Genomic DNA, 27,677 nt, shown 5'->3' on the forward strand with positions numbered 1-27,677 from the left:
AAAGACTTTTGCCACCAACACCCGGCTAAAAGATCTTTTTTTTTTTTTCCTTTTTTCTTTTTTCTTTTTTTTGGAGCTGGGGACCAAACCCAGGGCCTTGTGCTTGCTAGGCAAGTGCTCTACCGCTGAGCTAAATCCCAAACCCTAAAAGATCTTTTTAAACTAACTGTAACCCAGCACTCCAAAGGCAGAGTCAGGAGGATCACAAATTCAAAAGCCTCCTGAACTCCACAATGAAGCCCTCTCTCACTAAACCAAGGGCTTCAGGCAGAGCCCCAGCAGAGCACACATTTAAGCACACTCAAGGCTCTAAGGGAGATTCTCAGCACTTCAGAAGTGAGTGAGTGAACAAACTGCCTTGTCAGTGGCCATTGCACTCTAGAGAACAGAAACCAAGAGTTGAAAGGTAGACTTCTCAGCGGTCAGTGTTTCCAGGGACATTCGGGGAGCGGGCTAAGAGGCAGGAGAGAACTGACTCCTGTCAGTGAGTGTGTGTGTGTGTGTGTGTGTGTGTGTGTGTGTGTGTGTGTGTGTGTGTGTGTTAGAGAGAGAGAGAGAGAGAGAGAGAGAGAGAGAGAGATGTAGTCAGGCATGATGTCTGCATGTCTTAAATTCTGGGACTGGGGAAGCAGAGGCAGGAGGATCTCTGTGAATTTGAGGCCAGACTGGTCTACATAGGAAGTTCCCAGACAGCCAGAGGGACTCTGTCTCAAATTTATATATATGGGAGGCAGATTTTATACATAAAATTTTTTTAAAGATTTATTTATTTATTACATATAAGTACACTGTTGCTGTCTTCAGATACACCAGAAGAGGGCATCGGATCTCTTTACAGATGGTTGTGAGCCACCATGTGGTTGCTGGGAATTGAACTCATGACCTCTGGAAGAGCAGTCAGTGCTCTTAACCGCTGAGCCATCTCTCCAGCCCCTATACATAAAATTTTATATATATAATATATAAATAAAAATATTAAATAGACTACATTATATAATAGATATATAAACAAATGTAGTATATATATAATAAATAAATATAAATAAAATATATTTTGAAATATATATATGGGTTGAAGAAATGACTCAGAGGTTTAGAGCACTGGCTACTCTCCCAGAGGTCCTGAGTTCAATCCCCAGCAACTACTTGTTGGCTCACAACCATCTGTAATGGGATCCGATCCCCATTTCCGGCGCAGAACACTCATAAAATAAATACATATTTTTAAAAAGAGATATATTTAAATAATATACTATATATGTGAGTGTCCTAGCACCAATTGGCATAGTAGTATCTGTAGAGGACACCATGGTACGCCCTCATTTCTTTGGGCTTACATCTTCAAGTGCAGTGAGATAACCCCTGGCACCGGCTCTATCCTGTGTCTGCTTTCTGTCCGCCGGCGAGTGTTTGCCTTAGCTGGGTGTGTCAGGGCCTGCTCTGCAGGAAACGGTAGCCCAGCTCTTAGGCGGATGGCTCTGGTGTGTGCTGTTTCCTGTGAGCTGCCCAGCAAGCCCCAACTCTCCTGTCCACGTGGCGACTCTGCTGTCCCTTCCTCTCTGGGTCTGAGTCCTCTCTACAGTGCTTCCTGTCATCGGTTCCCAAACACCATGTAGCTTTGAAAGCCCATCTATGCTCCGACTCCTGCTCTATGACTAGGGGAGGGTTTCCTTTGCGATTTTGTTGTTGTTAGTGGAGAAGAATTTGACAGAGTCTCATGTGGCCTGGATGGTCTCAAACTCACTATGTAGCCATGACCTCCTCATCCTCCTGCCTCCAGCTCCCACCCTAGGTCCTGCCCCATATCTGGCCAGCTTAGTCACTTGTCTTTTACTTTTTTTTTTTTCTTTTTTCTTTTTTCTTTTTTTTTCTTTTTTTTTTTTTTCGGAGCTGAGGACCGAACCCAGGGCCTTGAGCTTGCTGGGCAAGCAAGTCACTTGTCTTATAGGTACCCCAATCTTTTAGATCAAATTTTGCCTAATGACAATTTTGCCTATCTCTCTCATCTACTATCTTCTATCTATCTATCATCTATCTATCCCTCATCTGTCATCTGTATACCTACCATCCAACTATCTACCTTCTATCTATCTATCATCTATCTACCGTCCATCTTCAGTGTCAGGGGTGGAACCCTGGCCTCACCCATGCTAGGCAAGCCCTCTATCACTGAGCCACGCCCCCAACCCATTTGACCTCATTTGAACTGTTCACCTCTTTCTTCATTTGCAGTGGAGGAACAGGAGACAGGCTGTCATATAGCCCAGGCTGACCTCCAAGTCCCCATTTAGCCAAACCTGACCTTGAACCCCTGATCCTCCTGCATCCCCCTTCCCGATGCTGGGATTGCAGACCTGGATCACCAGACCTGGCTTCTCACGTCTTTAAGGGTTTTTTATTTGTTTGTTTGTTTGTTTTGTTTTGTTTTTTTTTTTCGGTCTGGGGACCGAACCCAGGGCCTTGCGCTTGCTAGGCAAGCGCTCTACCACTGAGCTAAATCCCTAACCCTTCTCACGCCTTTAAAGGTCCTGCCTAGGGGCTGGGAAGCACTGTCACACAGGCCTCTGATCTCAACTTCCGGAGGAGGCAGGCCAATCTCTAAGTTTGAGGCCAGCCTGGTCTACAGTGTGAGTTCCAGGAGAAAGGCTATAGAGAAACCCAGTCTCCAGAAAGCAAATAAATAAAAAAGGTTCTGTCTTACAAATATAACATAGAGATCCTGAGGGATAAGGCTTTCGTATGGAAACTGTCCGTGAGTGACAACTTACCTATGGGTGGGTGGGATGGCTCCATGGGGAAGGGCGGCTGCCACCCAGTCTGAGAACTTGAGTTCCAGTCCCATGACTTATGTGGTGTAATTTGACTGCCACAGTCTCCCGTAGTACAAACACCACACGCACAACAACGCTTAAAAAAATAAAAAAAAAATACTTATTTCATACACACACACACACACACACACACACCACACACACCACACACAGTGGCTGTCTTCAGACACACCAGAAGAGGGCATCAAATCCCATTACAGATGGTTGTGAGCCATCATGTAGTTGCTGGGAATTGAACTCAGGACCTCTGGAAGAGCAGTCGGTGCTCTTAACCACTGAGCCATCTCTCCAGCCCCAACACCCACATTTCTTTTTTTTTTTTTTTTTTTTTGGTTCTTTTTTTCGGAGCTGGGGACCGAACCCAGGGCCTTGCGCTTCCTAGGTAAGCGCTCTACCACTGAGCTAAATCCCCAGCTCCCCACATTTCTTTTTTTTTTTTTTTTTTTTTTTTTTTTTTTTAAAAAGATTTATTTATTTATTTATTTATTATAAGTACACTGTAGCTGTCTTCAGATACACCAGAAGAGGGCATCGGATCTCTTTACAGATGGTTGTGAGCCACCATGTGGTTGCTGGGAATTGAACTCATGACCTCTGGAAGAGCAGTCGGGTGCTCTTAACTGCTGAGCCATCTCTCCAGCCCCCCCACATTTCTTTAAAGACTAAATTAGGGGCGTCTGGGGATGTTGCTGAGCTGGAATGGTGCTTGCCTGCCATGAATGAAATGCTCTAGATTGGACCTTCAACACTACATAAACTGTTGGGCAGCGGGGCGCACACCTTTAATCCCAGCACCTGAGAGGCAGAGGCAGGTGGATCTCCAAGTTCGAAGCCAGCCTGGTCTACAGACGGAGTTCTAGGACAGCCAGTGCTACAGAGACACCCTGACAAAACAGCAACAAAACAAATAAAAAGTTCTGAAATAACATAAGAAAATGTTGAAGCTAGATGTGGGGGCTAACCTTAGCAGTCAGGAGGCTGAGGCAGGAAAATGACCACAAATTAAAGGCCAGACTGGGGTACCTGTTAAAAGTATACCTCAGGGCTGGAGAGATGGCTCAGTGGTTAGAGCACTGACTGCTCTTCCAGAGGACCTGAGTTCAAATCCCAGCAACCACATGGTGGCTCACAACCATCTCTAATGGGATCTGATGCCCTCTTCTGGTATGTCTGAGGACAGCTACAATGTACTCAGTGTACTCATATGAATAAAATAAGTAAACCTTTTTTAAAAAAAAGTATACCTCAGAGAGAGGGGGGAGGGGAAGGGAGAGAGAGACAGAGACAGAGAGAGACAGGGAGTTTGGGAGAGAAGTAGGTATCAGGTATGCAGGCACAGTGTCTTTAATCCCAACACTCAGGAGGCAGAGACAGGCAGGTCTCTGAGTTCATGACTAACGTGGTGTAGACTGGAACTCTAAGGAGTCCCAGGCCAGGCAGAACTACCTAGTGAGAGCCTGCCAAACACAATGAGGTGGGGATGCTGAAGACATGGCTCAGTGGGAAAAGCTGTTACCAAGTACATACTAGGAGGACCAGAGTCCAGATCCTTAGCACCCGTGGCTGCGGGTATAGCAGGCAGCCTGGAATTCCTGCACTCCTGAGACAGTGAAGGAGGTCCTGCAGTAAGCCAGCTGGCTATGTAAGGACCTGTCAGGCTCCAGGTTCAGTGATGGACCCTGCGACAGTAAATAAGTGGGGGGAGGAAGATATCCAACATCTATCTGACTTACACATGCCAGAGCGTCCACACGCATCCACACACATGGTACACACATAGACACCCCCACACACCATACAAACAGACACAAAACAAAGAAAAAGCAAAACAGTGCTGAAGAGATGGCTCAGTGGTTAGAGCACTGTCTGCTCTTCCAGAGGTCCTGAGTTCAATTCCCAGCAGTCACATGGTGGCTTACAACCATCTGTAATGGGATCTGATGCCCTCTTCTGGTGTGTCTGAAGATAGTGACAGTGTACTTATATATAAAATAAATATTCTTTTAAAAAAACAAAGAAAAAGAGAAACAAACAAACAAAAAAAAACAATACCATCGCAAAATAAATATAAAAGTGTGCGCCAAGGATTCAGGTTTGTGATAGGCTATATGCCCAGCAGGTGAGAGCCCCTGGGTTTAATTGCCCCATATAACACCCAAACCTGGGGTTGGGGATTTAGCTCAGTGGTTAGAGCGCTTGCCTAGGAAGCGCTAAGGCCCTGGGTTCGGTCCCCAGCTCCGGAAAAAAAAAAAAAAAATAACACCCAAACCAGGGGACAGGATTTCTGTGGGTGTTATTGAATTCCCTTTGATCCTATTTTTGTTTGCTTGCTTTTATTTTATGTGCTTTACTGTTTTTCCAGTGTGTGTGTCTGTGTGTGTGTGTATCTGTGTGTGTCTGTGTGTGTGTGTCTGTATGTCTGTGTGTGTGTCTGTATGTGTGTGTCTCTGTGTGTCTGTGTCTGTGTGTTGTGTGTCTGTGTGCATGTCTGTGGGTGTCTGTGTGCATGTCTGTGTGTCTGTGTGTGTCTCTGTGTGTGTATGTGTGTGTGTGTGTCTGTATGTCTGTGTGTGTGTCTGTATGTGTGTGTCTCTGTGTGTCTGTGTCTGTGTGTTGTGTGTCTGTGTGCATGTCTGTGGGTGTCTGTGTGCATGTCTGTGTGTCTGTGTGTGTCTCTGTGTGTGTATGTGTGTGTATGTGTGTCTCTGTGTGTGTGTGTCTGTGTGTGTGTGTCTGTGTCTCTGTGTGTGTCTGTGTGTCTGTGTGTGTATATGTATGCATGTGCCTGTGTGTGTGTGTCTGTGTATGTGTCTGTGTGTGTGTCTGTGTCTGTGTCTCTGTGTGTGTGTCTGTGTGTGTATATGATGCATGTACCTGTGTGTGTGTGTGTCTGTGTATGTGTCTATGTGTATGTGTCTGTGTATGTGTGTGTGTCTGTGTGTGTGTATGCATGCATGTGCCTGTGTGTGTGTCTGTGTGTGTGTGTCTGTGTATGTATGTGTGTGTGTCTGTGTGTGTGTCTGTGTGTGTGTCTCTGTGTGTGTGTCTGTGTGTATGTATGCATGTGCCTGTGTGTGTGTGTCTGTGTATGTGTGTGTGTGTCTGTGTGTCTGTGTGTGTGTGTGTGTGCCCTCACGCACACCCCCTGTGTATGGAACTTGAGGTATGGATAGTTCTCAGCCACTATGTGGGTGCTGGGACTCAATCCTGGGTTCTCTGCAGAAACAGCAAATTTTCTTAACCACTGAGCTGCCTCTCCGGCCCCTTTGCCTTTTATTTTATATCCCACTCATTTATGGTCTTAATTTCTGTTCGTAGAAGGAGGAGGCTGAGACAAGATCTTGGTAGCTTTGGCTGGCCTGAAACTTGCTCTGTAGACCAGGCTGGCCTCAAAATCACAGAGATCCATTTGCCTCTGCCTCTGAGTTCTGGGATTAAAGGTGTGAATCACCATTCCAGATTTATTCTAAATTCTGAATTACATGGTTTTACGTGCGCACATGTGGAGGTCCAAGGACAGTGGTCCATTCTTTCCTTCCGTCACGTGGGTGCCAGGGATGGGACGGAGGCTGTCAGCAGCTTGACCCACTGAGTCATCTTACAGATCTTTACTGTGGTCTTTCAGTGATAGCAAAAGGCTTGGCATTAATTACTGAGGCCTGGTGTGTGGCTCTAGTTAGGGGTCTCTAGAAGGCAGCATTCTTCTATCTGTCCCCTCCCCACAGGGGTCAGGCCTGTGTCCTAGAAAAAAGGGAGAGGGATTCTGACCAGCCTCTCCAGTCCCCCTGTGAAGATGGCCTTGCCATTGTTGGTAGCTTTAAGCCAGAGGCCCCAAAGTAGCTCGGGTTTCACGTAAACCTAAATCCACCCCTCCCCTACCCTGATTTTCCCCACCCCCCAATCCCTCTCCCTGGGAGACCCCATCTGTTCCCTCTGCTGATATCACCCTCAAGGGACTGAAAGCCCCCTCCTATCTCCCCATCTAGACAAGAGCGCGACAACCAGAGAAGCCAGGAACTCCTGTCCCTTGCTCAACACTGTCGAAAATGAGCCAGTGGGATGTTGTTGGCTGCTTCTCTAATGAATCGTTTACTACAACAGTAGGCACACATGCACGCGTGTACGTGCACACACACACACACACACACACACACACACACGCACACGCACACACTCAAGTTTCCTTGTTATTGTTGTTTTTGTGTTTTGAAATGGTTTCTTTGTGTAGCTTTGGCTGTCCTGAAATTCACTCTGTAGACCAGGCTGCCCTGGAACCCACTCTATATAGGCTGGTCTCAAACTCACAGCGATCCACCTGCCTCTGCTTCCCAAGTGCTCGGTGCGTCACTCTGGAGGAAAGACAGTAGGACCTTTTGGCTGGTTGGTTTTGAGGTAGGGTCTTATGCTAGGTAGCTCAGCCTGGCCTGGACCTCACTTTGGACCCCGGGCTGACAGTAAACCTGAGCTAACCTTCCTCTCTAGGCATCTTCCAGGTTGCCTTGAGGATTGAGGGTGAGCCACCCTCAAGAGTTGGAGACAGAGTCTCCCTTAGTAGCTGGATATGTAGACCAGGTTGGCCTCAACCTGAAAGCAATCCTCTATCCCTGTCTCCCATGTACTGGGAATGGATTGGGATTCACATGCCTATGTGAATGTTTGCACATGTATATGTGCCGTGTCTGTGGTCACAAGGAGTCATCCTCAGGGCCATTCCTTAGGAGTTACCCATCTTGGTTTCTGAACTTTCCAGTCCAGCTGGGCCAGGCGGCCACTGAGCCCCATCGCGTTGGCAACTCTACAGCTCTGGGGGTCCATCCAAACACTTCCCCAGCTCCTAGCATTCGACATTTTAGCAAAATCAGGACAGCTCTTCTCTCTCCAGTGGGAGAGGCCTCTCAGCTCTGGAGGATATGGGGGCCCTGTGGGAACTAAGATCACGCCCTTAGGTCCCCACTGGAGGGGTTAGAAGCAGGTCGTGGACAGGGTGCTCAGTGTAGCCTTGGTTGGGAAATCCCAAGGCTGTAGCCATCTGCTCCTCACCAGAGAAATCTAGTCAGCACTAGCCAGGGCCCTCTCGCACCTCATCAAGCCTTCCTGAAGGCCCAGCCGGCCTGCGCAGTAGAACAGGGGGTGCCTAAGGCTGGAGTCTGCTGTCAAGCCCCCAGAGGGGCCTGTGAGCCACCTGAACTCTGACAGACCTGGAGGGACCCGTGAGGGCCACGAAAGCTTCTCTACTGCTCTTCCCTACAATAGGGGTTGTGGCTCGGTGGGCAGAGGGATGGCCCCGAATACAGCTCAGAAGTCAGCACTAAATGAAGCCCGTCCCAGTGGCACATGCCTGCAATCCCAGCACTCAGGAGGTGGAGGTGAGGCAGAAATTTAAGACAATTTAATGTAGTCATCCTTGACTACCAGGTAAGCTGGAATGGAGCCTAAGTTACAGGAGAGCCTGTCTCAGAAAGAAAGAAAGAAAGAAAGAAAGAAAGAAAGAAAGAAAGAAAGAAAGAAAGAAAGAAAGAAAGAAAGAAAGAAAGGAAGGAAGAAAGAAAGGAAGAAAGAAAGAGAGAGAGAGGGGGGGAAGGGAGGGGGAGAGAGAGAGAGAGAGAGAGAGAGAGAAAAGGAAAGGGAAAGGGAAAGAAAAGAAAAGAAAAGAAAGAAAAAGAAAAGAAAAGGCAGTGGAGTAACTGATAAGTGCTGTCTTGAGAGGACTGAGGACCAGCATGCATGGCGGCTAACAACCATACATACCGGGGATCCAGTGCCTTCTTCTGACCCCCTTAGACATCAGGTACACATATACACAAACATGAAGGCAAAACACTCATACACGAAAAAAATAGAAAATGTAAATAAAGGGGTTGGGGATTTAGCTCAGTGGTAGAGCGCTTGCCTAGCAAGCGCAAGGCCCTGGGTTTGGTCCCCAGCTCCGAAAAAAAAAAAAAAAAAAAAAGAAGAAGAAGAAAATGTAAATAAAATATAAATTAACAAAATAAATAAACAATAAAATAAATATAATTATTTTAAAATAATAAAAATCTTCTCTCTCTAGAGAGGGAAAATGAACACACTAGCTTGTGCCGTCAGCTTCTTTGAGATTTTGCCTCGATTTCCCATCCGTGCAACAGGAGCTCCCGCTCCTTACGCTCACACAAAAAACAGATTTACACAGCTGGGCTGTGGTGGCACACACGTGGGCGCAGGCTTTTAATCCCAGAACTCCGGGAAGCAGAGGCAGGCAGATCTCTGTGAATTTGAGGCCAGCCTGGTCTACAGAGTGAGTTCTAGGACAGCCAAGGTTACATAGAGAAACCCTCTCGAAAAACCAAACCAAAGGAAAAAGGCCAAACTCACAGGGCTCCATCTCCAAGCTGTGGCATCACTCACTCAGCTGGAACAAACAAGGGGGTGGGATACTCAGCTACAGCTGAGTGGATGCTGCCACACACGCGCTCGTGGGCATGAGCGTGTATACAGGACTCGGAGATACTTAATGGCTCGCCTGTGTTAGCTCATGGGTGCCCCTCTTCCCTCCAAGATGTCCGCTGCCTCCCCACGACAGGGCCTCATTAGTCCAACCTCTTTCACAGCTTCCCCTGCTCAGGGCCTGTGCTTAGGAGAGTCCCTTGACTAGGTTCCTTCCCATAACCCTACATCTGTCCTCCCTTGGACTCCCACCAGACTTTTTGCCTCCCATGTGAGAACTGTGCCTCTTCCCTCAGATCCTGGGCTGCCCTCAATAGACTGAGCCTCCTCCATCAGTTCTTCCCCTCCAATACAGCAGGAACCCACCCACGTAGTAGTTTGGGACCATCAGTCATCAGGTAGCCAGGCTGTGCTTGGTGGTTGTAATGGACAGGGAGGGTGTCTTTTCTCCCCAGTGCTGGCCCCGCTAGAGCCTGAGAATTCGACTCAAGGATTCAAATGTCTCTGAGTCACTGACACTTTACTGGCTTGGGCCCAGAGCTTCCACCCTGTGGGAAGCCACTGGACCCTTTGTGGCCATCTGCCCCTGTCAATCTCCTCACATGCCTTCCCTCCAGGACCGCCAATCACTCTGCGGGTTCTTCATTGTGTCATCAGCAGCCAATCAATGTGGCTCTCTAACGGCCTCCACAATGCCTGGGGCTGCTGGGCCTTGTGGGTGCCCTACTGGGCACTCTCACAAGCCAGCAAACAAGGTTGTCTTTTCCTATGCCTCAGCGTCCCCCTCTGTAAAATGGGTCTCTGGGATAATCCAAAGGGCTCAGCTAAGTACCTACCTGTCAGAGAGGGAGCACATAGGCGATGCCACCACCCTCTAGGCTCAAGCTGTGGACCTCTGACGCACCCCCAAGACCTCAGCTTGCCTGTCGAGGGCAGAGGTAGCTAATGGCTTCTCTTTCTACTGATTTATGTATTTTTATGTGCACCGATTGGTCTTTTTCCTGCAACGGTGCCTGTGTAAGGGGTGTTGGGTCCCCTGGAACGGGAATTACAGTTGTAAGCTGCCATGTGAGTGCTGGGAATTGAACCTGGGTCCTTTGGAAGAGCAGCTGTGGTGGTTTGAATAAGCTTGGCCCAGGGAGTGGCACTATTAGGAGGTGTGGCCTTGATGGTAGGTGTGGCCTTATTGGAAAATGTGTCACTGTGGGGGTGGGCTTTGAGACCCTCCTCCTAGATGCCTGAGGACATCTGCTTCTGGCTTCCTTTGGATGAAGATGTAGAACTTTCGGGCTCCTCCTGTACCATGCCTGCCTGGAGGATGCTGTGCTTCCTGCCTTGATAATGGAACCTCTGAGCCTGTAAGCCGGCCCCAGTTGTCCTTATAAGAGCTGCCTTGGTCATGGTGTCTGTTCACAGCAATGGAAACCCTAAGACGGCAGCCAAGGCTCTAACAGGTGAGCCATCTCTCCAGCCCCTGCCTGTCTGAATTATCCCACAGCCCCTTCATATAAAACATCTGTCTAGCAAGGAGCCTGGGCTTGCCCTTAAACTTACTCTTCAACCTAGGCGGTCTTAAATGTGATCCTCCTGCCTCAGCTCCCTGAGTAACTGGGATGACAGGCCTGGCTTGTTTTCATTTGTGTCGGTGGGCCGCAGATCTATGTGGAGTGTCTTCCACAACCCATCTTCACAGGGCCGCTCACTCAACCCAGAGGTCACAGGTTAGGCAAGGCTGGGCAGCCAGCAAGCTCTAAGGAGCCTCTTGTGTCTGCACTCCCCAGAAGCTCCGAAGTGGGGGTACACCGTTGCGCCCAACTTTTCACATGGGTGCTGGGGAGTCAAACTGATCATGCTTGGCAGCAAACGACTTTACCTGCTGAACCCTGTAGCCTGCCCAGCTTGAAAGACTCAGGAACCCTGTGTTACACATCTCTCAGCCCAGAGCTACTATCGTATGCCGGCGCCACTAGGGTCCGAGTCCAAACAAGAGCCCGCCAATCAGCACCGCCTCTCTCCCCGCCTCTCTCCCAGCTGGCCCTCTGCCCGCTACCCTTGTCCTCTTCCTCTGCTTCCGCTGTGAGACACACACGGGCCGCAGACTTGGTGTTACTTTATTTTCCAGTTCAAAGCTACTATCATGGGTTTTCAGAGTTATACAAATGACAGTTACAAAAAATAAAAGACAGAGACACCCAGAGTGAGATGCATGGTGTGGGGGAGTCGGTGGAATGGGGTATCTGGGAAAGGGCCCCCTGAGGTTTACTGCAGGGCTCCCAGGGAGGGACACATCTGGCTTTCTCCCGCCCAGGAGCCCCGAGGTGTCTGGGAAGACGGGGAGCACCAATCACAGAGCCAGGGCTGGGTGGACAGGCAGGAGGGAGGGAGGGAAGGAACCCTCTGGGGAGGCAGGGAGAGGTGCCAAGCATCTCCCCCCAAGACCACTCACGGCTACAACCAATAGGGCAGGCTTGCCTAGGGCCCTTTCAACAGTAACATTTCCTTAAAAAAAAAAAAAATACTGATTTGGTCATTTTTCTGCTTCCAGTCAGGCCAGGGGAAAGGGAATGAGGCGGGGAGAGCCCCGCCCCCTCACGATGTGGAGAGCCCCGCCCCCTCCAGAATACGCAGAAGCAACCTGGCAGTGTCACCTAGCTAGCTTTGAGTCTAAGAGCCAGGCCTGAATGCTGCAGGATGGGACTGACTTCCAGCCATGATCCAGAAAAACACTTGGGGCAAGGCAGACCATGCGGGCCTTAGTCCCTCCCAAAGGCTCGCCTCCAGATGCTGGGGCCAGAGTAGGTGCACCAGAGAGGTGAGGGTGGGGGTTGGGGGTGGGGTTCTTCCAGTTACAAGCTCAGGGCAGCTCCCTAGGCCCTGTAGCTTCTCCTAGGCCACTTCCTGGGGGAAATAAGGCTCAGAGTTGACTGAGGTCAGAAGAAAGGTGCCAGAGTGCCCCATGAAAAGAAGGGTACAGAGGGAACCAGAGTCCCTCCCGGGGACAGTCTGCAGCCACCGACCCATGGGGAGCAGAGAGTTAGGGAGAAGGGGTCCACAGAGGGCGACGGGCAAGGGCACCGCTTTCTCTCGGGTTTCCAGTTTGAAAGGCAAGGGCTTGCCACCTGCTGCAGGGCCACTCGGTGAGTAAGGATAACAGGAGGGACTGGACAGCGGCCTGCAGAGGGCAGGTGGCCCTAGTACTCCCAGAGTGTGGCGGGGTCGATAGTCTCCGCGCAGGCCTTCAGGACCCCGGCGTGGTCCCCCTTCAGGTAGCGACCGCCCACCTTGAGAGCCACCTTATTGTAGTCACAGAACTCAAGGAAGAAATCCACGGGGGTGTCGCTGCTGCTGGTGACCGAGGAGTCGCTACCCACCGTCCAGTACTTGCCCGTGGAGTCTGGGGAAGGAGACTACACGTCAAGCTCTGCTCCCACCCAACTCTGTCAGTCCCCCAAAGGATTAACACTCCCTGCCACTGTCAGGCTTCCACAACGGGAGTGGGCTCAGCTGGATGTGGGGCCCAGTCCTGTAATCCAAATGCTCAAGAAACTGAGGCAGGAGGATTACCTAGATTCAGAGCCATCCTGGGAAATTTACTGACATGTCATCTCAAACTACAAAATGTAAGAGGGCTGGGCATGGTGGTACATGCCTTTAAATCCAACATTTGGGAGGTGGAGACAGGTACATTTCTGGTCTCTAAAGCAAGTTCTAGGACAGCTAGGGACACAATAAAACAAACAAAAAGAGGGATATATATCAGCAGTAGAGCATCTGTCTAGAATCCCCCAGTGAGGGGCTAGGGACGTAACTCAGTGGTAGAGCCCCTGCGTAGGATTTCCCCAGTGAGAGGCTGGGGGTGTGGCTCAGTGGTAGAGCCCCTGCCTAGAATCCCCCAGTGAGGGGCTGGGGTGTGGCTCAGTGGTGGAGCCCCTGCCTAGAATCCCCCAGTGAGGGGCTGGGGTGTGGCTCAGTGGTAGAGCCCCTGCCTAGAATCCCCCAGTGAGGGGCTGGGGTGTGGCTCAGTGGTAGAGCCCCTGCCTAGAATCCTCCAGTGAGGGGCTGGGGTGTGGCTCAGTGGTGGAGCCCCTGCCTACAATCCCCCAGTGAGGGGCTGGGGTGTGGCTCAGTGGTAGAGCCCCTGCCTAGAATCCCCCAGTGAGGGGCTGGGGTGTGGCTCAGTGGTAGAGCCCCTGCCTAGAATCCACCAGTGAGGGGCTGGGGGCTGGCTCTGAATTCAATCCTCAGCACTGTAAGAAAGGCCACACATAGCACAGGGCACTGATTCTGACTTGACACGGCTGGATGGTTGTTGAACTCTCACTGGTTTTGGTCTCATAGCCAAGAAGTAACATACTTATCGTCCATCTTCCTTCCCCCTCCCCCCGCCCCTTTTCGCTTGTTTGTTTTTGAGACAAGGTTTCTCTGCATAGCTCTATTTTAGAACTCGCTCTGTAGACCAGGCTGGCGGAGAACTCAGAGCTCCACCGCCTCTGCCTCCTGAGTGCTGGGACCAAAGGCGTGTGCCACCCCCAGGCTCCATCTTCTCTTGTCATTTCTTTTTTTTTTCTTTTTTTTTTTTTTTTGTTCTTTTTTTCGGAGCTGGGGACCGAACCCAGGGCCTTGCGCTTCCTAGGCAAGCGCTCTACCACTGAGCTAAATCCCCAACCCCACTCTTGTCATTTCTTTTGTTCTTTTTTCCCCTCTCTTTCTCTCTTTCTCTCTTTTCTCTTTGTTTCTTTCTTTCTTTCTTTCTTTCTTTCTTCCTTTCTTTTTTTTTTTTTTTTGAGATAATTCTTGGGGATGGGGATTAAACTCAGTGGTAAAACGTTTCCTAACAAGCCCTAGGTTCGTCCTCAACACCAAAAAGGAAAAAAAAAAAAAAAAAAAAAAAAAGGTAATTCTCCTGCCTCATCTTCTCAGATTGGAGCCACGCCCACTCACTCTCCCCACCTTCTTTCTGTCTGCCCGGGACGGATGGGAACGTTCTCTCTGTAGACAAGCGGGGAAGGGTCTACCCGGGGAGGAGTGGCCGACCGTAGGACACCGGTCCTCTGCTGATGACGCGAGCATCCCCACCCAGTGAACCTACCTTTGATGTTGTAGGCGCCATCATTGAACTCCAGCTGAAAGACGTCGTAACTGGAGCGATTGGCGTCCAGGGTGCCCGTGACCTTGCGGCAGCCAATGAACCCGTGCTCCCCACGGAACACGATGATGGGGCGGTTAATCAGCTTCATGAGGAAGAGTTCCGAGTCCCCTGTCACAGGGAAAAGGGGCCGTTGAGCTTTACAGCAACAAGGCTAGGCCAGCCAAGGTGTGGCTCAGAGAGGGATACCAAGAAGCTAAGGGTCACAAGCTGCCAGCTCACGGGGATGCCCTGCACACACAGAGAGGTTCAGGTGGGCCTGATGGCTGACCGCAGGATAACTGACCCTCTAGGGCACTAGGGAAACAGGCTTGGGCTGCGTGCCCCATGTGGCTACCTGCTGTCTCCACAGTGGCAGCCAGTTGGCCGTTTTTCTTGGCGGTCACAAACTTGCCGTTGGACGCTCTCAGAGTGATCCGCCGCTCACACCACTCAATGTCAAAGTAGCAGCTGGCATTCCTGAGGAAGAGCAGAGAGGAGGGCAATGTGGGGGCGTCAAGCAGGCTGCCCAGTCCCAAGGGGAGAGAAGGGCCAGGTGACGGGGGTGGGGTGGGTGTGGTGGGGGGAAGGGTGGGGGTAGGTGCAGGGTGTCACTCACTTAGTGGATGCAGTGGACTGCACACCTCCAGTCGCTGTCAGCGTCCAGTACTTGCCCGTGTGGGTGCGGAAGGCACACTTTCTTGTGTCCCGGTCAATCTCCAGCTGGAAGGTCTCCTGATCCGTCTCTTCATCCTGATTGGCTGACAGGTCCATTCCTGTGGAGAGACCCAAGGCAGTCAGGCCACTGCATGACCCTTGTCTCAGCCATATTCTAAAATACCACAGGGCAGTGGGCTTCCTGGAGTGTGGCTTAGATCCCTCAGTGGTAATCCTGAGCAGTGGGCAGGACCAGGCTAGCAGGTCAGTAGCCAAAGCTAGCCAGGATCTCACCCCTCGGGAGACTGAAAGGACAGGCTAACTCTGAGTTCTGGGGCCCCCAGGCTACCAAGTAAGACTCTGTCTCAAAAGAAAAAAAAAGGGGGGGGGGAACGGGGCATTGAAGACATTGAAGAGATGACTCGGCCATAAACTATTAAATTCAGATTGCTAGGAATCAGGTAAAAGCCAGGCACAGGGGAGCCAAAACAAAGGGAGGCCTGGAGCTCAGTGACCAGCCAGCTTAGGTCACTGAATTCAGGCCACTGAGCAATTTTTGTCTCAAAGGAGAGAGTGGACGCTCAGGAGGCAAAGGCAGGTAGGATCTTTGTTGTGAGTTCAAGGCCAGCGTGGTCTACATAGTGAGTTCTAGGCCACTCAGGGCTACATAGGGAGACTTCACTTCTTTTCCTTTCTTTCTGTGTTTTTTGTTTTTTGAGACAGGGTTTCCGGTGTAACCCTGGCTGTCCCGGAATTCAGAGAGCCACCTACCTCTGCTTTAATGCTGGATAAGAAGCCCATGTCACCGCAACCCAGCTAGACTCCATCCCTGCCCCCCCCCAAAAGTATGTAGAATGACCGAAGACCACACATATGATATTGATCTTTGACTTCCACATTAGAGGTGTACACATAGACAATAAAAACAGGATGTGCCCAGCAGGAGGACTGCCACAAGTTCAAGGCCACCGCGGGCTATATAAGACTCTTACAAAAAAATCTGGGGATTTAGCTCAGTGGTGGATTTCTTTAAACTCTAGTGCCCAAAATGACAAGGAGGAAGGGGAGCAGGGGAGGAAGGAAGCCTTCAAACTTCAAAATGAACCACCCACAAGGATGTTCTAAGGCCAAGCAGGAGAACTCTCCCGTGGTCCTGGATTGGGTCTTAAAGATTGGTTGCAGTTCGGCAACGCTGCCGTTATGTAAGGAATGGCCTGGTTTTGTAGTTACAGAGGCGTTTCCGGATAAGACACTCCAGTGTCAGGAATTTGCTTTAAATACAACCAAAACCATTGAATAAACACACAGATGGAGCTGGTTCTGCAGAATGTCACGTGGCGGATGCTGGTAAAAGGGGCTTCGTTACCTGCTTCCTGTAGTGGGCATGTGTGAAAGCCAAAGAACCAAGTAGGAGCCAGGCACGGCGACCCACGCCCATCATCCCAGCACTCCGGAGGCTGACGTTAACCTCGGCGATGAGTAGGGCCCCATCCCGAAAGATAATAAAATAAAATAGAGCCGTGGCTGTAATTCAGTTGGTAGAGCGCTTGTAGAACACGCAGGATCCTGGGGTCCATCCCAGAACTGTGTAAAAGGGTGTGGTGGGGTGAGCCTGCAATCCCAGTTCTTGGTTACCAGAGGCAGGAAGATCATAAGTTCAAAGCCAGCCTGTGATATATGAGACCCCACCCCCCCCCCACACACACAGATACAGACTCACACACACACAGAGACAGACAGACAGATGGACAAAGTGTTGCAGGCCATCCAGATGGCTCATGGGGCAAAGGCACCGGCTGCCAAACCTGATAACCTGAGTTCGATCCCTAGGACCAACGAATGGGGGCAGGACCTCCAAACTGGCACCACTGCATGTGGGTACCACCCTCCTCCACAGACAAAATTAAAAACAAAAGCAGTGACATATTTTTAAAGAGAAGGTAGGCGTGGTAGTTCATGACTTTATCTCTAGCACTCCGGAGGCAGAGGCAGGTGAATGTCATTTGAGTTTGGGTGAGTCTGAGGTCACCTTAGTCCACATAATGAGTTCTAGGCCAGCCAGAGCTATATATAAAATAAAAGAGAAAGGGGGTTCGAAATATAACTCAGTATAAAGTATTTGCCTGGCATAGAAGGCCCTGAATTCTACCCCTTGTACCAAACACACACACACACACACACACACACACACACACACACACACACACACACAGACATGCACGCCACATGTTTCTTTAGAAAACTCAAAAATCACAAGAATGAAGTCATACTTTATCCCTGCCCCCACTAGCCACAAACACGGAATGTTTACCAAACCTTCCAGCATTTCCCTGCATGTGGTGGCCATGTCCAAACATTGGGGTCTCTCTCCTTCTTTCCCTCTCTCATTTATTTTCTCTAATTTTTGGAAAGACTGCTTGTATTTTATGTTATGTGTGAGCCTTGGCCTGTGTGTATGCATGTGCACACACATATGTGCCCAGTGCCCTCAGAGGTCAGATCTGGAACTGTTGGGAGCCACCATGTGAGTGCTGGGCCTGTGCAAAAACAAGTGTTCCAGAGCGGAACTCTGAGTTCAAGGCCAGCCTGTCCTGTAAAAAGAGGGGTTGGGGATTTAGCTCAGTGGTAGAGTGCTTGCCTAGGAAGCGCAAGGCCCTGGGTTCGATCCCCAGCTCTGAAAAAAAAAAAAAAAAAAAAGCCAAAAAGAAAAAAGGGGGGTGGGGTTGCACCACACCAAAATCAAAACAAACAAAAAACATCTGACCCTCCCTTCTTTTCATTTTCTTGTTTTTGTTTTTTTAAGATTTATTTATTTCACATATGCGAGTACATGGTCCTTCTCAGTACACGGTCCTTCTCAGACACACCAGAAGAGGCCATTGAATCCCATTAACAGATGGGTGTGAGGCATCATGTGGTGGCTGGGAATTGAACTCAGAACCTCTAGAGCCAGTGCTCATAACACAGGGTCTCACTGTGTATCCCGAGCCACCTTTGAACTCAAGAGATCCACCTGCCTCTGCCTCCCAAGTGCTGGAATGACAGGTTTGTGCCCTAGCATGGCTTGCTAACTTAGTAACACAATTATGTATGTTGCTACATAGTAACACAACACTAGTAACACAACATGGTTTCCCTGTCACATGACCTCGCTGAGCCCCAGTAAGGTGTCTTTCCCCAGGCCTGCTCTGTGGCCCTGCTTTGCATAGTGGCTTTGATCCCACCGAGGAGTGGGACCTTGGTTCCTAACCAGATAAACTCTTTGTTTCAAGGGGCCTGGACTCTGCAAGAATGTCCTCGGCATGGACACAGTATACACTACTGATCTCACAGTTGTCCTTAGGAAGCAGAACCTAGCAGGGGATGGTAGATGCCACCTTCAACCTTGCCCCTAGGAACCCATCTGTAGTTGACTCTCCACCCAAGAGTGTGCCAGTGCCACCCTAACCCAACTGAGTCGTTTACTCTACCTCAGAGAAAATGATGCCAGGCCTTAGCCCAAGGTCACCCAGCAAGACCAAGGGGATGGACAGAAGCCTGGCCATGTCTCAGCATTCCCCTTCTAGGGTCCCCAGCACCCTGACCCAGTCCCTACCAGGAAGCACAGAGGAAGATGGGAAGGCTATCCCAGGCTAGACCGCCACTCCAAGGCCACAGCTCTGGGCTGGGGTCTGCCCAACCTTCTCAGGCAGAAACTGGCTCTCCTGTCCCTGGCCCACACTTGAGATGACTAAACATCAAGAGGACAGTTGGCCACATATATGCAGGTGTCCCCCGCTGTCCCCTCTGCCAGCCTGTAACTGAGCGCAGGGACAGCTGAGTCAGCACAGGATACTGGGCGGAATAGCCACACCCGGGGCTGGAGAGACTAAGTGACCCCACCTGATCCAATCGTGCCCACAGAGGGTAATGGAGCAGTCAGGGAAACGCCAGCATCGGGACCACAGTGTGTCCTCAAATGTCTGAAGGAGAAAAAAGGATTCCCACAAGTTCTCCTCTGAGCATCTTGTGGGTATTGGGGGCTATGCCTGTGTGCGTGCACACACACACACACACACACACACACACACACACTCACACACACACTCAAACTGATAAAGGTAATTAGATTAAAAATGTATTTAAAAAAAGAAAGAGTTGGGGATTTAGCTCAGTGGTAGACCGCTTGCCTAGGAAGCGCAAGGCCCTGGGTTTGGTCCCTAGCTGGGGGGGGGGGGGGGGGGGAATTGGTTCTGGGGGTGTGGTTCAGTGATTGAGCACTTGCCTAGAATCCCCCAATGAGGGGCTGGGGGCGTGGCTCAGTGGTAGAGCCCCTGCCTAGAATCCCCCAGGGAGGGGCTGGGGGCGTGGCTCAGTGGCAGAGCCCCTGCCTAGAATCCCCCAGTGAGGGGCTGGGGTGTGGCTCAGTGGTAGAGCCCCTGCCTAGAATCCCCCAGTGAGGGGCTGGGGCGTGGCTCAGTGGTAGAGCCCCTGCCTAGAATCCCCCAGTGAGGGGCTGGGGCGTGGCTCAGTGGTAGAGCCCCAGCCTAGGATCCCCCAGTGAGGGCTGGGGTGTGGCTCAGTGGTAGAGTCTCTCAGCCTGTCCTGCACAAGGCCTCAGGTTTTATCCCCACATTCCCACAAATAAAAGAAAAGCGTCACTAAGAGACAGTGGCACAGGCTTTTAATCCCAGCACTGGAGACCAGCCTGGTCTACATAGGGAGTTCCTGGACAGCCAGGGCTACACAGAGAAACACTGTCTGAAAAAAAAAAGAAAAGAAAAGCCCCTCCCAGCCACTCCAGCATCCAAGGAAGACCATCAAGAGGAGGCCAGAAGCCAATCATAAGTGGCCTGGCATCCCCAGTACCCTGGAGACTGAGGCAGGAGACTGGAGAGTTGGAAGCCAGATGGGCTACAAGACAGAAACTAAAAATAAGGTGGGCGGGGTAAAAGAGTCAGGGCGTCCAGCATGCCAGCTTCCCTCATACAAAGGGGAGGCCCAGGGATTGGGGATTTAGCTCAGTGGTAGAGCGCTTGCCTAGCATGCGCAAGGCCCTGGGTTCGGTCCCCAGCTCCAAAAAAAAAAAAAAAAAAAAAAAAAACAAAAAAACAAAGGGGAGGCCCAGGCCCAAGACGTCAGGGGCACTGAGTTCAAGACAGCGCAGTGTTGTGGACATAAACCAACCTTCACCCTCCCAGTACCCTCTGAAAAATGAGACACCCAGACGGAGGACAGAAAGGGCCTCACCCAGGCCACCATCTGGGTCTCATCTCCAGGTACTGGGAACAAAGGGGCCTGGTGCATCTACTTTTTGATAAAGAAGCCATCGAGGCACCAAACGTGGACTCCATACACCCTTAGGTGAATGCCTTCTCTGCTCTTTGCCTCAGTTTCCCTCCCTTGCCAAAAAGGATCACCTCTCAGTTCTGTTGGAACCGTGAAAGGACTTGAGGGCCTGTTGCCGAGGAGATGCTGGGCCCTCCCACCTCAGCAGGAAAGGGATGTTAGCCCCCTTCCTGAATGGGCCCTCTAAGGCTCAGCCAGGGGGAAAGGCCCCACTTGGCCTTGGAATCACATTGGAGCTGCGTTGCTATGGTAACAGATTTTCTGTGGGATTTTTTTTTTCAGCAGCAGCACAGAAAACCTGAGTCACAGGCTCCTAGGAGCCCACGGAGGGGGCGTGGCTGTCCTCCAGCTTCCTAGGCGTCTCTGTGGTGACTCAGTGGGTCCTCCAACCCACAACCCCCTTCCTGGGCTTAGCTGTTTGCCAGATTCCTTTGCATTGTTCTAAATAAGCAATCCCCACAAACCAGAAGGTGGCTTAGTTCATACAGTGCTCAAAACCAAGCCATTCCTTGCCCCAAGAGGGAAGCTGTCAGATAGTCTACAAAGTCCAGCCTCACCCGTCACTCACTCTTCAGCCAGCCACCCTAGAAGTGATGTGGACAAAATCCTTTGAAAGCATACTCGGGGATCAGAACCCAACATGTAAACCAGGATGGGCGGACACAGCACGGGGTCTTCTTGAGCCAGCAGGGGCTTAGGAGGGTCAAGAGGAGCAAGGAGCAAAAGACCCTCCCCCCCAATCCTGCTCCCGTGGGATCGCCACCTCCCAGGAACAGAGCCTGGCTCAAAGTACCTCTGTTTTACAGATGGGGAAACTGAGGCCAGGGAGCAGGAAGCGGCAAATCTGCATGGATGATTCACAACCCCAGATTGTGCCTTCCCTCCCCCTATTCCGGGCTAGCAGTTCTCAACACGTGTTTCCCGAAGCCCAGCCCCGCCTCCCTGCCACGCAGGCCTGCCCAAAATGGCCTCCCCGGCACACCCACCCAGCCGCTCACCCTCAAAAAGCCCGGGGAGGAGTTGGCTGACAGGGAAATTAGACTTAGACCCGGACATATGAGGGCAGAAGAGGTCTAACTGTGACCCCAAGTTCCCTTCAGATTCTCATCCCTTCAACTCCTTAGATTTTCGCCTCCTCCTGCCGCATCAGTGTGAATCATGCACCATCATGGCACCCTCAGAGAAGGGTACCTGTCCAGGCTCGCAAAACACACCTTCTAGCTCCTTCCAGGCCCCAGGGGCCTAACTCACCTGTGCCTTGCCTAACCTCCCCCAGGGCACAAGCCTTGGACACAGCTCGGTAGGCAGAGAGCTGGTCTCTCTGGGCTTGAGAGTTCCCGGCATCCCCTCCGTCCCAAATCCCAATCTTCCTCCTAGATATGCTCCTCCCTGCCTCCCGGCCTTTGCTGTGACCCCCCCCCCCCCCCGGCCTCCAAGACCAGTCCTTAAACTTGGTGCACGCTAATTTCTATTCACTCTCCTGGGTCCTCAGAAAGGATCCCAGATCCTTATAATCCACTACCCCGATCCTGTACCCCCAATCTTTTGCTTTGCATACCAATCGCATTCCCAAGAGACCTTTACTGATCCTTGTATATCAGTGTTTGCTAAACAGGTGGGAACTCTGACCCCCTCACCCAGCACTGTGAAACAAGAGAAGCTATGGTTCATTGGCGTGTGTGTGTGTGTGTGTGTGTGTGTGTAAAATGAGAGAACATTCTGGAATCAAGTACACCCAGTTCAGCACGTTGCTGTGTAACAGTAAGCAAATGGTTGCACCTTTCTGAGCGTTAATTCAACCAAACTCAGTAGGCCCCACCCAAGGCTTTACTCTCTGCATTGGGGGAGGGGGTCTTCCTCTCCACAGACTGGCTCCCATCCAGCTCTCTCCAAAACCTGGGGTTCAATTTCCCAACCAAGGAAGGGAAATCTCACAAGCCCCTGCCAGCAGGCACCAAAGACCCTTTGGAAAGTAGGGGTAGCCAGAAAGGAGGCGCCTACTTGCGCCATGCCCATGCCGGTCGGAAATGGCCTGCCAACCTGCAGGAGGCCCTGGATAGGGACAGATAGAGTTGCAAACGATTGTTCCCAGTCAGAGAGGCCGTGGGGACCGGTTCATTCGAGGGTAGAGGCTTTTGGAGGGCCACTTTGCCGAGTGCCGGACCGCAAGGCGTGCACGGGAGGGCAGGGAGGGTGCCTGGCGCGCAGCCACCCGCGCCACGCCGCCTGCCAGCCGGGGTGCGAAGGAAGAGCCAGGCGGCTTCACTCCGCGCCTCCTCACTGAACCCTGGACCAGGGACAACGCCTGGAGGGTTGGGGGTGGCTCTTCCGCAGAGGGACCCGCCTAAGTCGATCCCCTCCCCCAGCTCCGCCGCATCTGGTTTTCCCATCTGCAGAGCCTTAGCAGGACAAAGGGGACGAGGGAGGGCCCAGCCGTGGCGACCCGCCCCCCTGCTCACAAAGGCCGCGGCCGGGAGCGCCTGGCCTTAGTGAGGGGAGGTGGAGTGGGGGAGGGGAAGCCCCTGCGGACAACACCCCCCCCCACCAGTCGCAGGACCGACCGCGCCCGGCACACCCCGCCGGGATCAAAAACCCCTCCAATCTCTTCTATCACGCCAGTTAAGGCGGGGAGGGCAGGGGTGACTGTCCCCTGGCCCTCTAGCCAAAGGCCCGCGAAACGGAAGAGGACGCACGAGGAAATGAACAAGGGGGTGGGGGTGGGGGGACCCTTCCTCTCCAAGACCTGGGACAGCCTATCCTAGAGGATCAGCTCATGAATGGGGACGGCTCAGACTGGGAAGGAAGAGGAAACAGAGAAGGTCTAAGCTAGGTCTAGAGAGCTCCACGCCCCCAGCCATGGGCTGGGGACGTGAACAGTATTCCTTTAGGATGTGCTAGGCCGTTCTCCCTCCCCATGTTACCTCCTCCTCCCAGGAGAAGAAACCCACGTCCGGGACAGAGGGGTGGTACATGCCTTTAATCCCAGCACAAGAGACAGGAAGATTTCTGCGAGTTCTGGGCCAGCCCCGTCTATATAGCGAGTTCCAGGATCAGGTCTTTTAAGCCTGGAGGCCCGTGCGCCTAAAGGGAGCCCAGGAGGAGACGAGGAAACAGAAGGATGCAGGAGTGCAGAGGTGCTTTTGTGCACTGGGTCGGGACCCAAGGGAGGGGACATGTCCCCAGCTCACCCTGGCGCGTGGACACGTTCCTCTCGTTGGCTGCCTGCAGCACCACCTGAGCGCAGCTCTGTTCCAGGGCGAAGAGCTCATCTTTGCCCACCTTGGTGGCCTTGCCAGCCTTGAGGGTGCCGCTGGGCCCGGACGGAGCCAGGTAGCGACCTTCGCAGTCGCGAAAGGCCACCTTGCCGGAGCGGAACTCCAGTGTGAAGCCCGTGGCGGGCTCAGGCCGCGCCACAAGGCGCCCGTCGTGGCGCAGGAAGCGGTGGTCCGACGTCTGCACGCTGTAGCGCTGGTCCTGGAAGGCCAAGGTGATGAGCGAGTCGACGCCCCAAGGCACGTCGCGGTCTACCGCGATCTCGTCGGCCGGTCGCGCGCTCAGATGAGCGTAGCGCTTGCGGGTGACGCTGTAGATGTTGACCTGCGGGTGCATGGCGATGTGCACGCTCCACTTCTCGGCCGGCGACACGCTCTGCGCGAAGCAGGACAGGCGGTCCTCGGTGCCGCCGAAGTAGCGCCGGTGCGCCTCGGACTGCAGCGACCAGCGGCCGTCGTCGTGTGCCACGACGAGGAAGCGGCAGTCGCCGTCAGGTACCTCGCGCTCGCAGGTCACATTGCCGTCCTTGTCGGCGGCCAGGTAGCGACCCAGGTGGCTGCGCAGACACACGGCCGCGCTGCCCGCCTCATCGGGAGGTTGCTCCAGCGTCCAGATCTGCTTCTTCTTCAAGCTACTAGCGGATGCGTTCACCTTGAACCCGAACGCCTCGGCTGTCAGGTACTTGTTGCCGCAGCTGATGAGCCCGAACTGGATCTGCACAGCCTCGGCCGTGCCGTTGGCGGTCATGGTGGCGGAGGGCGGCCCGGTAGCCCGGGGAGCTTGGGTGGCTGTTCCGGACCTCCTTTGTTCAGCACCGCTTAGTCCGCTGCAGCTCTCCACAAAGCCAGCCCGGCGGCGCCATGGGTTTTATAGGCAGGTGACGTCACCGTGCTAGGCCACGCCCCTCCCCGGGACTGCCAGGGGAGGGGGCTCTGAAGCGCGGTCCCGGGCCCCTGCGATTCCCCTGCGGGTTTTTCCGGGGTTTAAGACGGGGGTCTCACTCTACAACCCAGACTAGGCTTGAAGTATATGTGTGGCTCAAGCTGGACTCGAACTCATAGCAATCCTTCTGCCTCTGGCCTGTTCGTGTTTGCTAGTCCATTTAACTCTTCCTCCACGGTCGTTCTGCAGTAGTTGGCTGATCCCCAAATTTTTCCTGCTCTCTGAGGCCATTCTGGAGCACCCCTACCCCCAAGCCCAGTCGTTGGGAAGGACCAGGTTTAAGGTAATGGTCTGTCCGGGATGGAGGGAAGGTCCAGGGTGTACCAGCCTTAGAGCTGTTCCTTGAAGAGGCCAGAGACACCAGAAGATACCGGCCGGAAACAGAGGGGTCTGGGGTAGAAAAGAGGTTAAGTTAAGCTCTAGAAAGGCGCATAAAGAGCCCTACCTGCCCTGCCTGCCTTAGCGTTTCTCAAAGGCCTTGTACCCTGGGCCTCCTGAGCAGAAACTGAGATTTGTATCCCAGGGCCAGCATAGAGTACAGCCACCGTGCTGACTCTAAATAAATTGTGGTGATTGTGGCCCAAGTCAGTGACCAACAAAAGACCCCACTGTGGTGAAGCTCAAGCACTGGGGTACTGGTCTACCAGGAAGTAGGGTAGGTAAGGCAGGAACAGCGGTCTTTGTTTATGAAGACATCAGAAAAGCCGGTCAGCCCCAGTGTAACTCTTAACGGCAGCCCCTCAGGGTTCCACACCAGAGGGACATCCCACAAACACCACCTCCCACCACCCCATATGAGAACACTTCCCTTTGAGTTTCTGGAAGGCTGAGACTTCTCCTACGACATTCCCCACATGCCAGGCAGGCCCCTGAATGCTGGCCCTACCACAGGCTGCCCACAAGATCTGGGCCCTGGCCCTTCCCAGCCACAGGCTGGGCAGGGTACTGAAGTTGACCAGTCCTTAGGGTGATCCGAGTCCAAATAGATCCCTGTCCCAGGCAAGAGGAAGGGTAGACGCCGTGCCTTCCCTATCATCAAAGGTCAGCTCTGACAAGCCTTTAGCATCCTTTCTGAGAAATCAAGTTCCTCCCTTAGAGGTCACAGAAAAGGTCAGCAAGAAGGAGGTTGATAGCTAGCCGTCCTCTCCCGCTGTGGGACTTTGCACAGATCACAGGGGCTCTCTGAGCTCTTCCCACTCTGCAGTAAAGACACATACTCCTGGGCACAGGGAGTCAAACTTGTAATCCCAGAACTTGAGAGACAGGGCAGGGTCTTTGAGTTTAAGACCAGCCTTGGGGGACCTGGTCAGAAGACTGGAGGCATTAACACCCAAAACCCTATACTGAGGGATGCCCTGCAATCCGGTACTCTGTTCAAACCTGTTTAACCCAGGAGCCTCTTGGGCAGAATCAGACACGTTTGCCTCATTACACACCAGGCTGTTACGTCAATGCCTGCTATGTGTCAGGGCTCCATAAATGCCTGGCATTGATTAGTCATTTAGCATCACATCAGATCATGGATGTGCGGGCCATCCATCCCAAACTTTAGGCTCAAGTTACGGGGGATGCCTGGGTGTGGTAATGCAGACATCAGCACACCAGAGATAAAGGCAAAAGAACCAGGAGGATAAGGTCATCCTAGGCTTCCGAGATGACCTTGAATGCCAGGCCAGCCTAAGCTATATAAACCTTGCCTCAAAAACCCAAAACCGGGAGCTAGAGCCAAGGCTCAGAGAGTAAAGGCATACGCTCAGGCCGAAGGGCTGAATTCAGTCTCCCCACCATCATGATGGAAGGCAAAATCAACTCCCTCATCCCTCATGTTGCCTCTGATACATCCCCCCACCTTAGGCACTGTGGTGCCCAAGTGCCCCTTCCCTCTTCATGCATGCGTATGTGTGTGTGTGTGTGTGTGTGTGTGTGTGTGTGTGTGTGTGTGTATCACACACAGGTAAATGCAAAAAATCTGAGGAGATGGCTCAGTCAGCAAAAGGTCAATTGTGCAAGCCTAAGTGAGTATGCAAGTCGGGACCCCGAACACCCACATAGAAGGATAGAAGGCTAGGCATATGGTGCATATCCAAAACCCCACATGGGGAAATGGAGATCCCTGGGCTCACGGACCGGGCAGCCTGCCAAATCAGCAAACCTCAGCTTCAGTGTGGAACTCAGATCTAAGGTGGCGGCTCAGCAGTCGGCTCCCCTAAAGGACCCAAGTTCAGTTCTCAGCACCCGTGGAGGCACCTCTAACTCCAGGTCCAAGAGATCCGACAGTTTCTTCTGGCCTCTCCAAATTCCTGCACTCACAAATCTTTTTAAAATCTTAAGCCGAGCGGTGGTTGCACGTGCTTTTAATCCCAGCACTCGGGAGGCAGAGGCAGGTAAATCTCTGAATTTGATGCCAGCCTGGTCCACAGAGCAAACTCTAGGCTGGCTGGAGCTACGTAGGGAGACCAAGCCTGAATATGCAAATTGGGTCTTAGACCCACACAGTGGAAGAAGAGAACTGACCCCTGACCTCCATACACGTGCTATGGCACACAGTGCCACAGTCACTCACACACAAACAATAAAAGTTACCCAGCACCAACCTCTGGCCTATACACACATGCGCCCATGTACACACACTCACACATGTTCACACACATGCACACACATGTACATGCTACACATACTTGCATGTGCATGTACACACATGCATACACATACATGTACAAATGTGCGCACACATGCACACGTGTACACACATATACACAGTACACATATGCACATACACATGTACACATTCACACATGCACATGCACACATGTACACACACACACACACACACACTGAGAGAGCATTGTGGAGGGAAACCACAGAGAGGCTCCTTGGGTTTTCCCTTAAGATGCATTTGGGTCCAGCACACAGAACAGAGGCTTAAACGTTGGGGGACTTCCATCTGGCTCTGGGTGAGGTCATCAGTGGAGAATTGAGGTTCATTTCAGCAGAACCGAAGCTTTCATTGTTGTCATTTCATAAGCCACCCTTGGGAACAGATAATATGTCCATAGCCACCAGTTCAAATACAAATGATGAAACAAGCTTCGCCGCCC

General features: G+C 52.1%; 1 protein-coding gene across 1 annotated transcript; it reads right to left on the reverse strand.

Annotated features, from left to right (window-relative positions):
- Positions 1-11,349: 11,349 nt before the first annotated feature.
- Fscn1 (fascin actin-bundling protein 1) lies at positions 11,350-24,464 on the reverse strand. Its single transcript, NM_001100806.2, is given in 5 exon segments — positions 11,350-12,648; positions 14,344-14,511; positions 14,738-14,859; positions 14,999-15,155; positions 23,553-24,464. Coding segments are annotated over 5 exon segments (1,482 nt in total). The 5' UTR covers positions 24,385-24,464; the 3' UTR covers positions 11,350-12,445.
- Between the last annotated feature and the right edge of the window lie 3,213 nt (positions 24,465-27,677).

The sequence above is a fragment of the Rattus norvegicus genome, chromosome 12 (genome assembly GCF_021556685.1).
Source record: "Rattus norvegicus strain SHRSP/BbbUtx chromosome 12, alternate assembly SHRSP_T2T, whole genome shotgun sequence".
Taxonomy (NCBI): domain Eukaryota; kingdom Metazoa; phylum Chordata; class Mammalia; order Rodentia; family Muridae; genus Rattus; species Rattus norvegicus.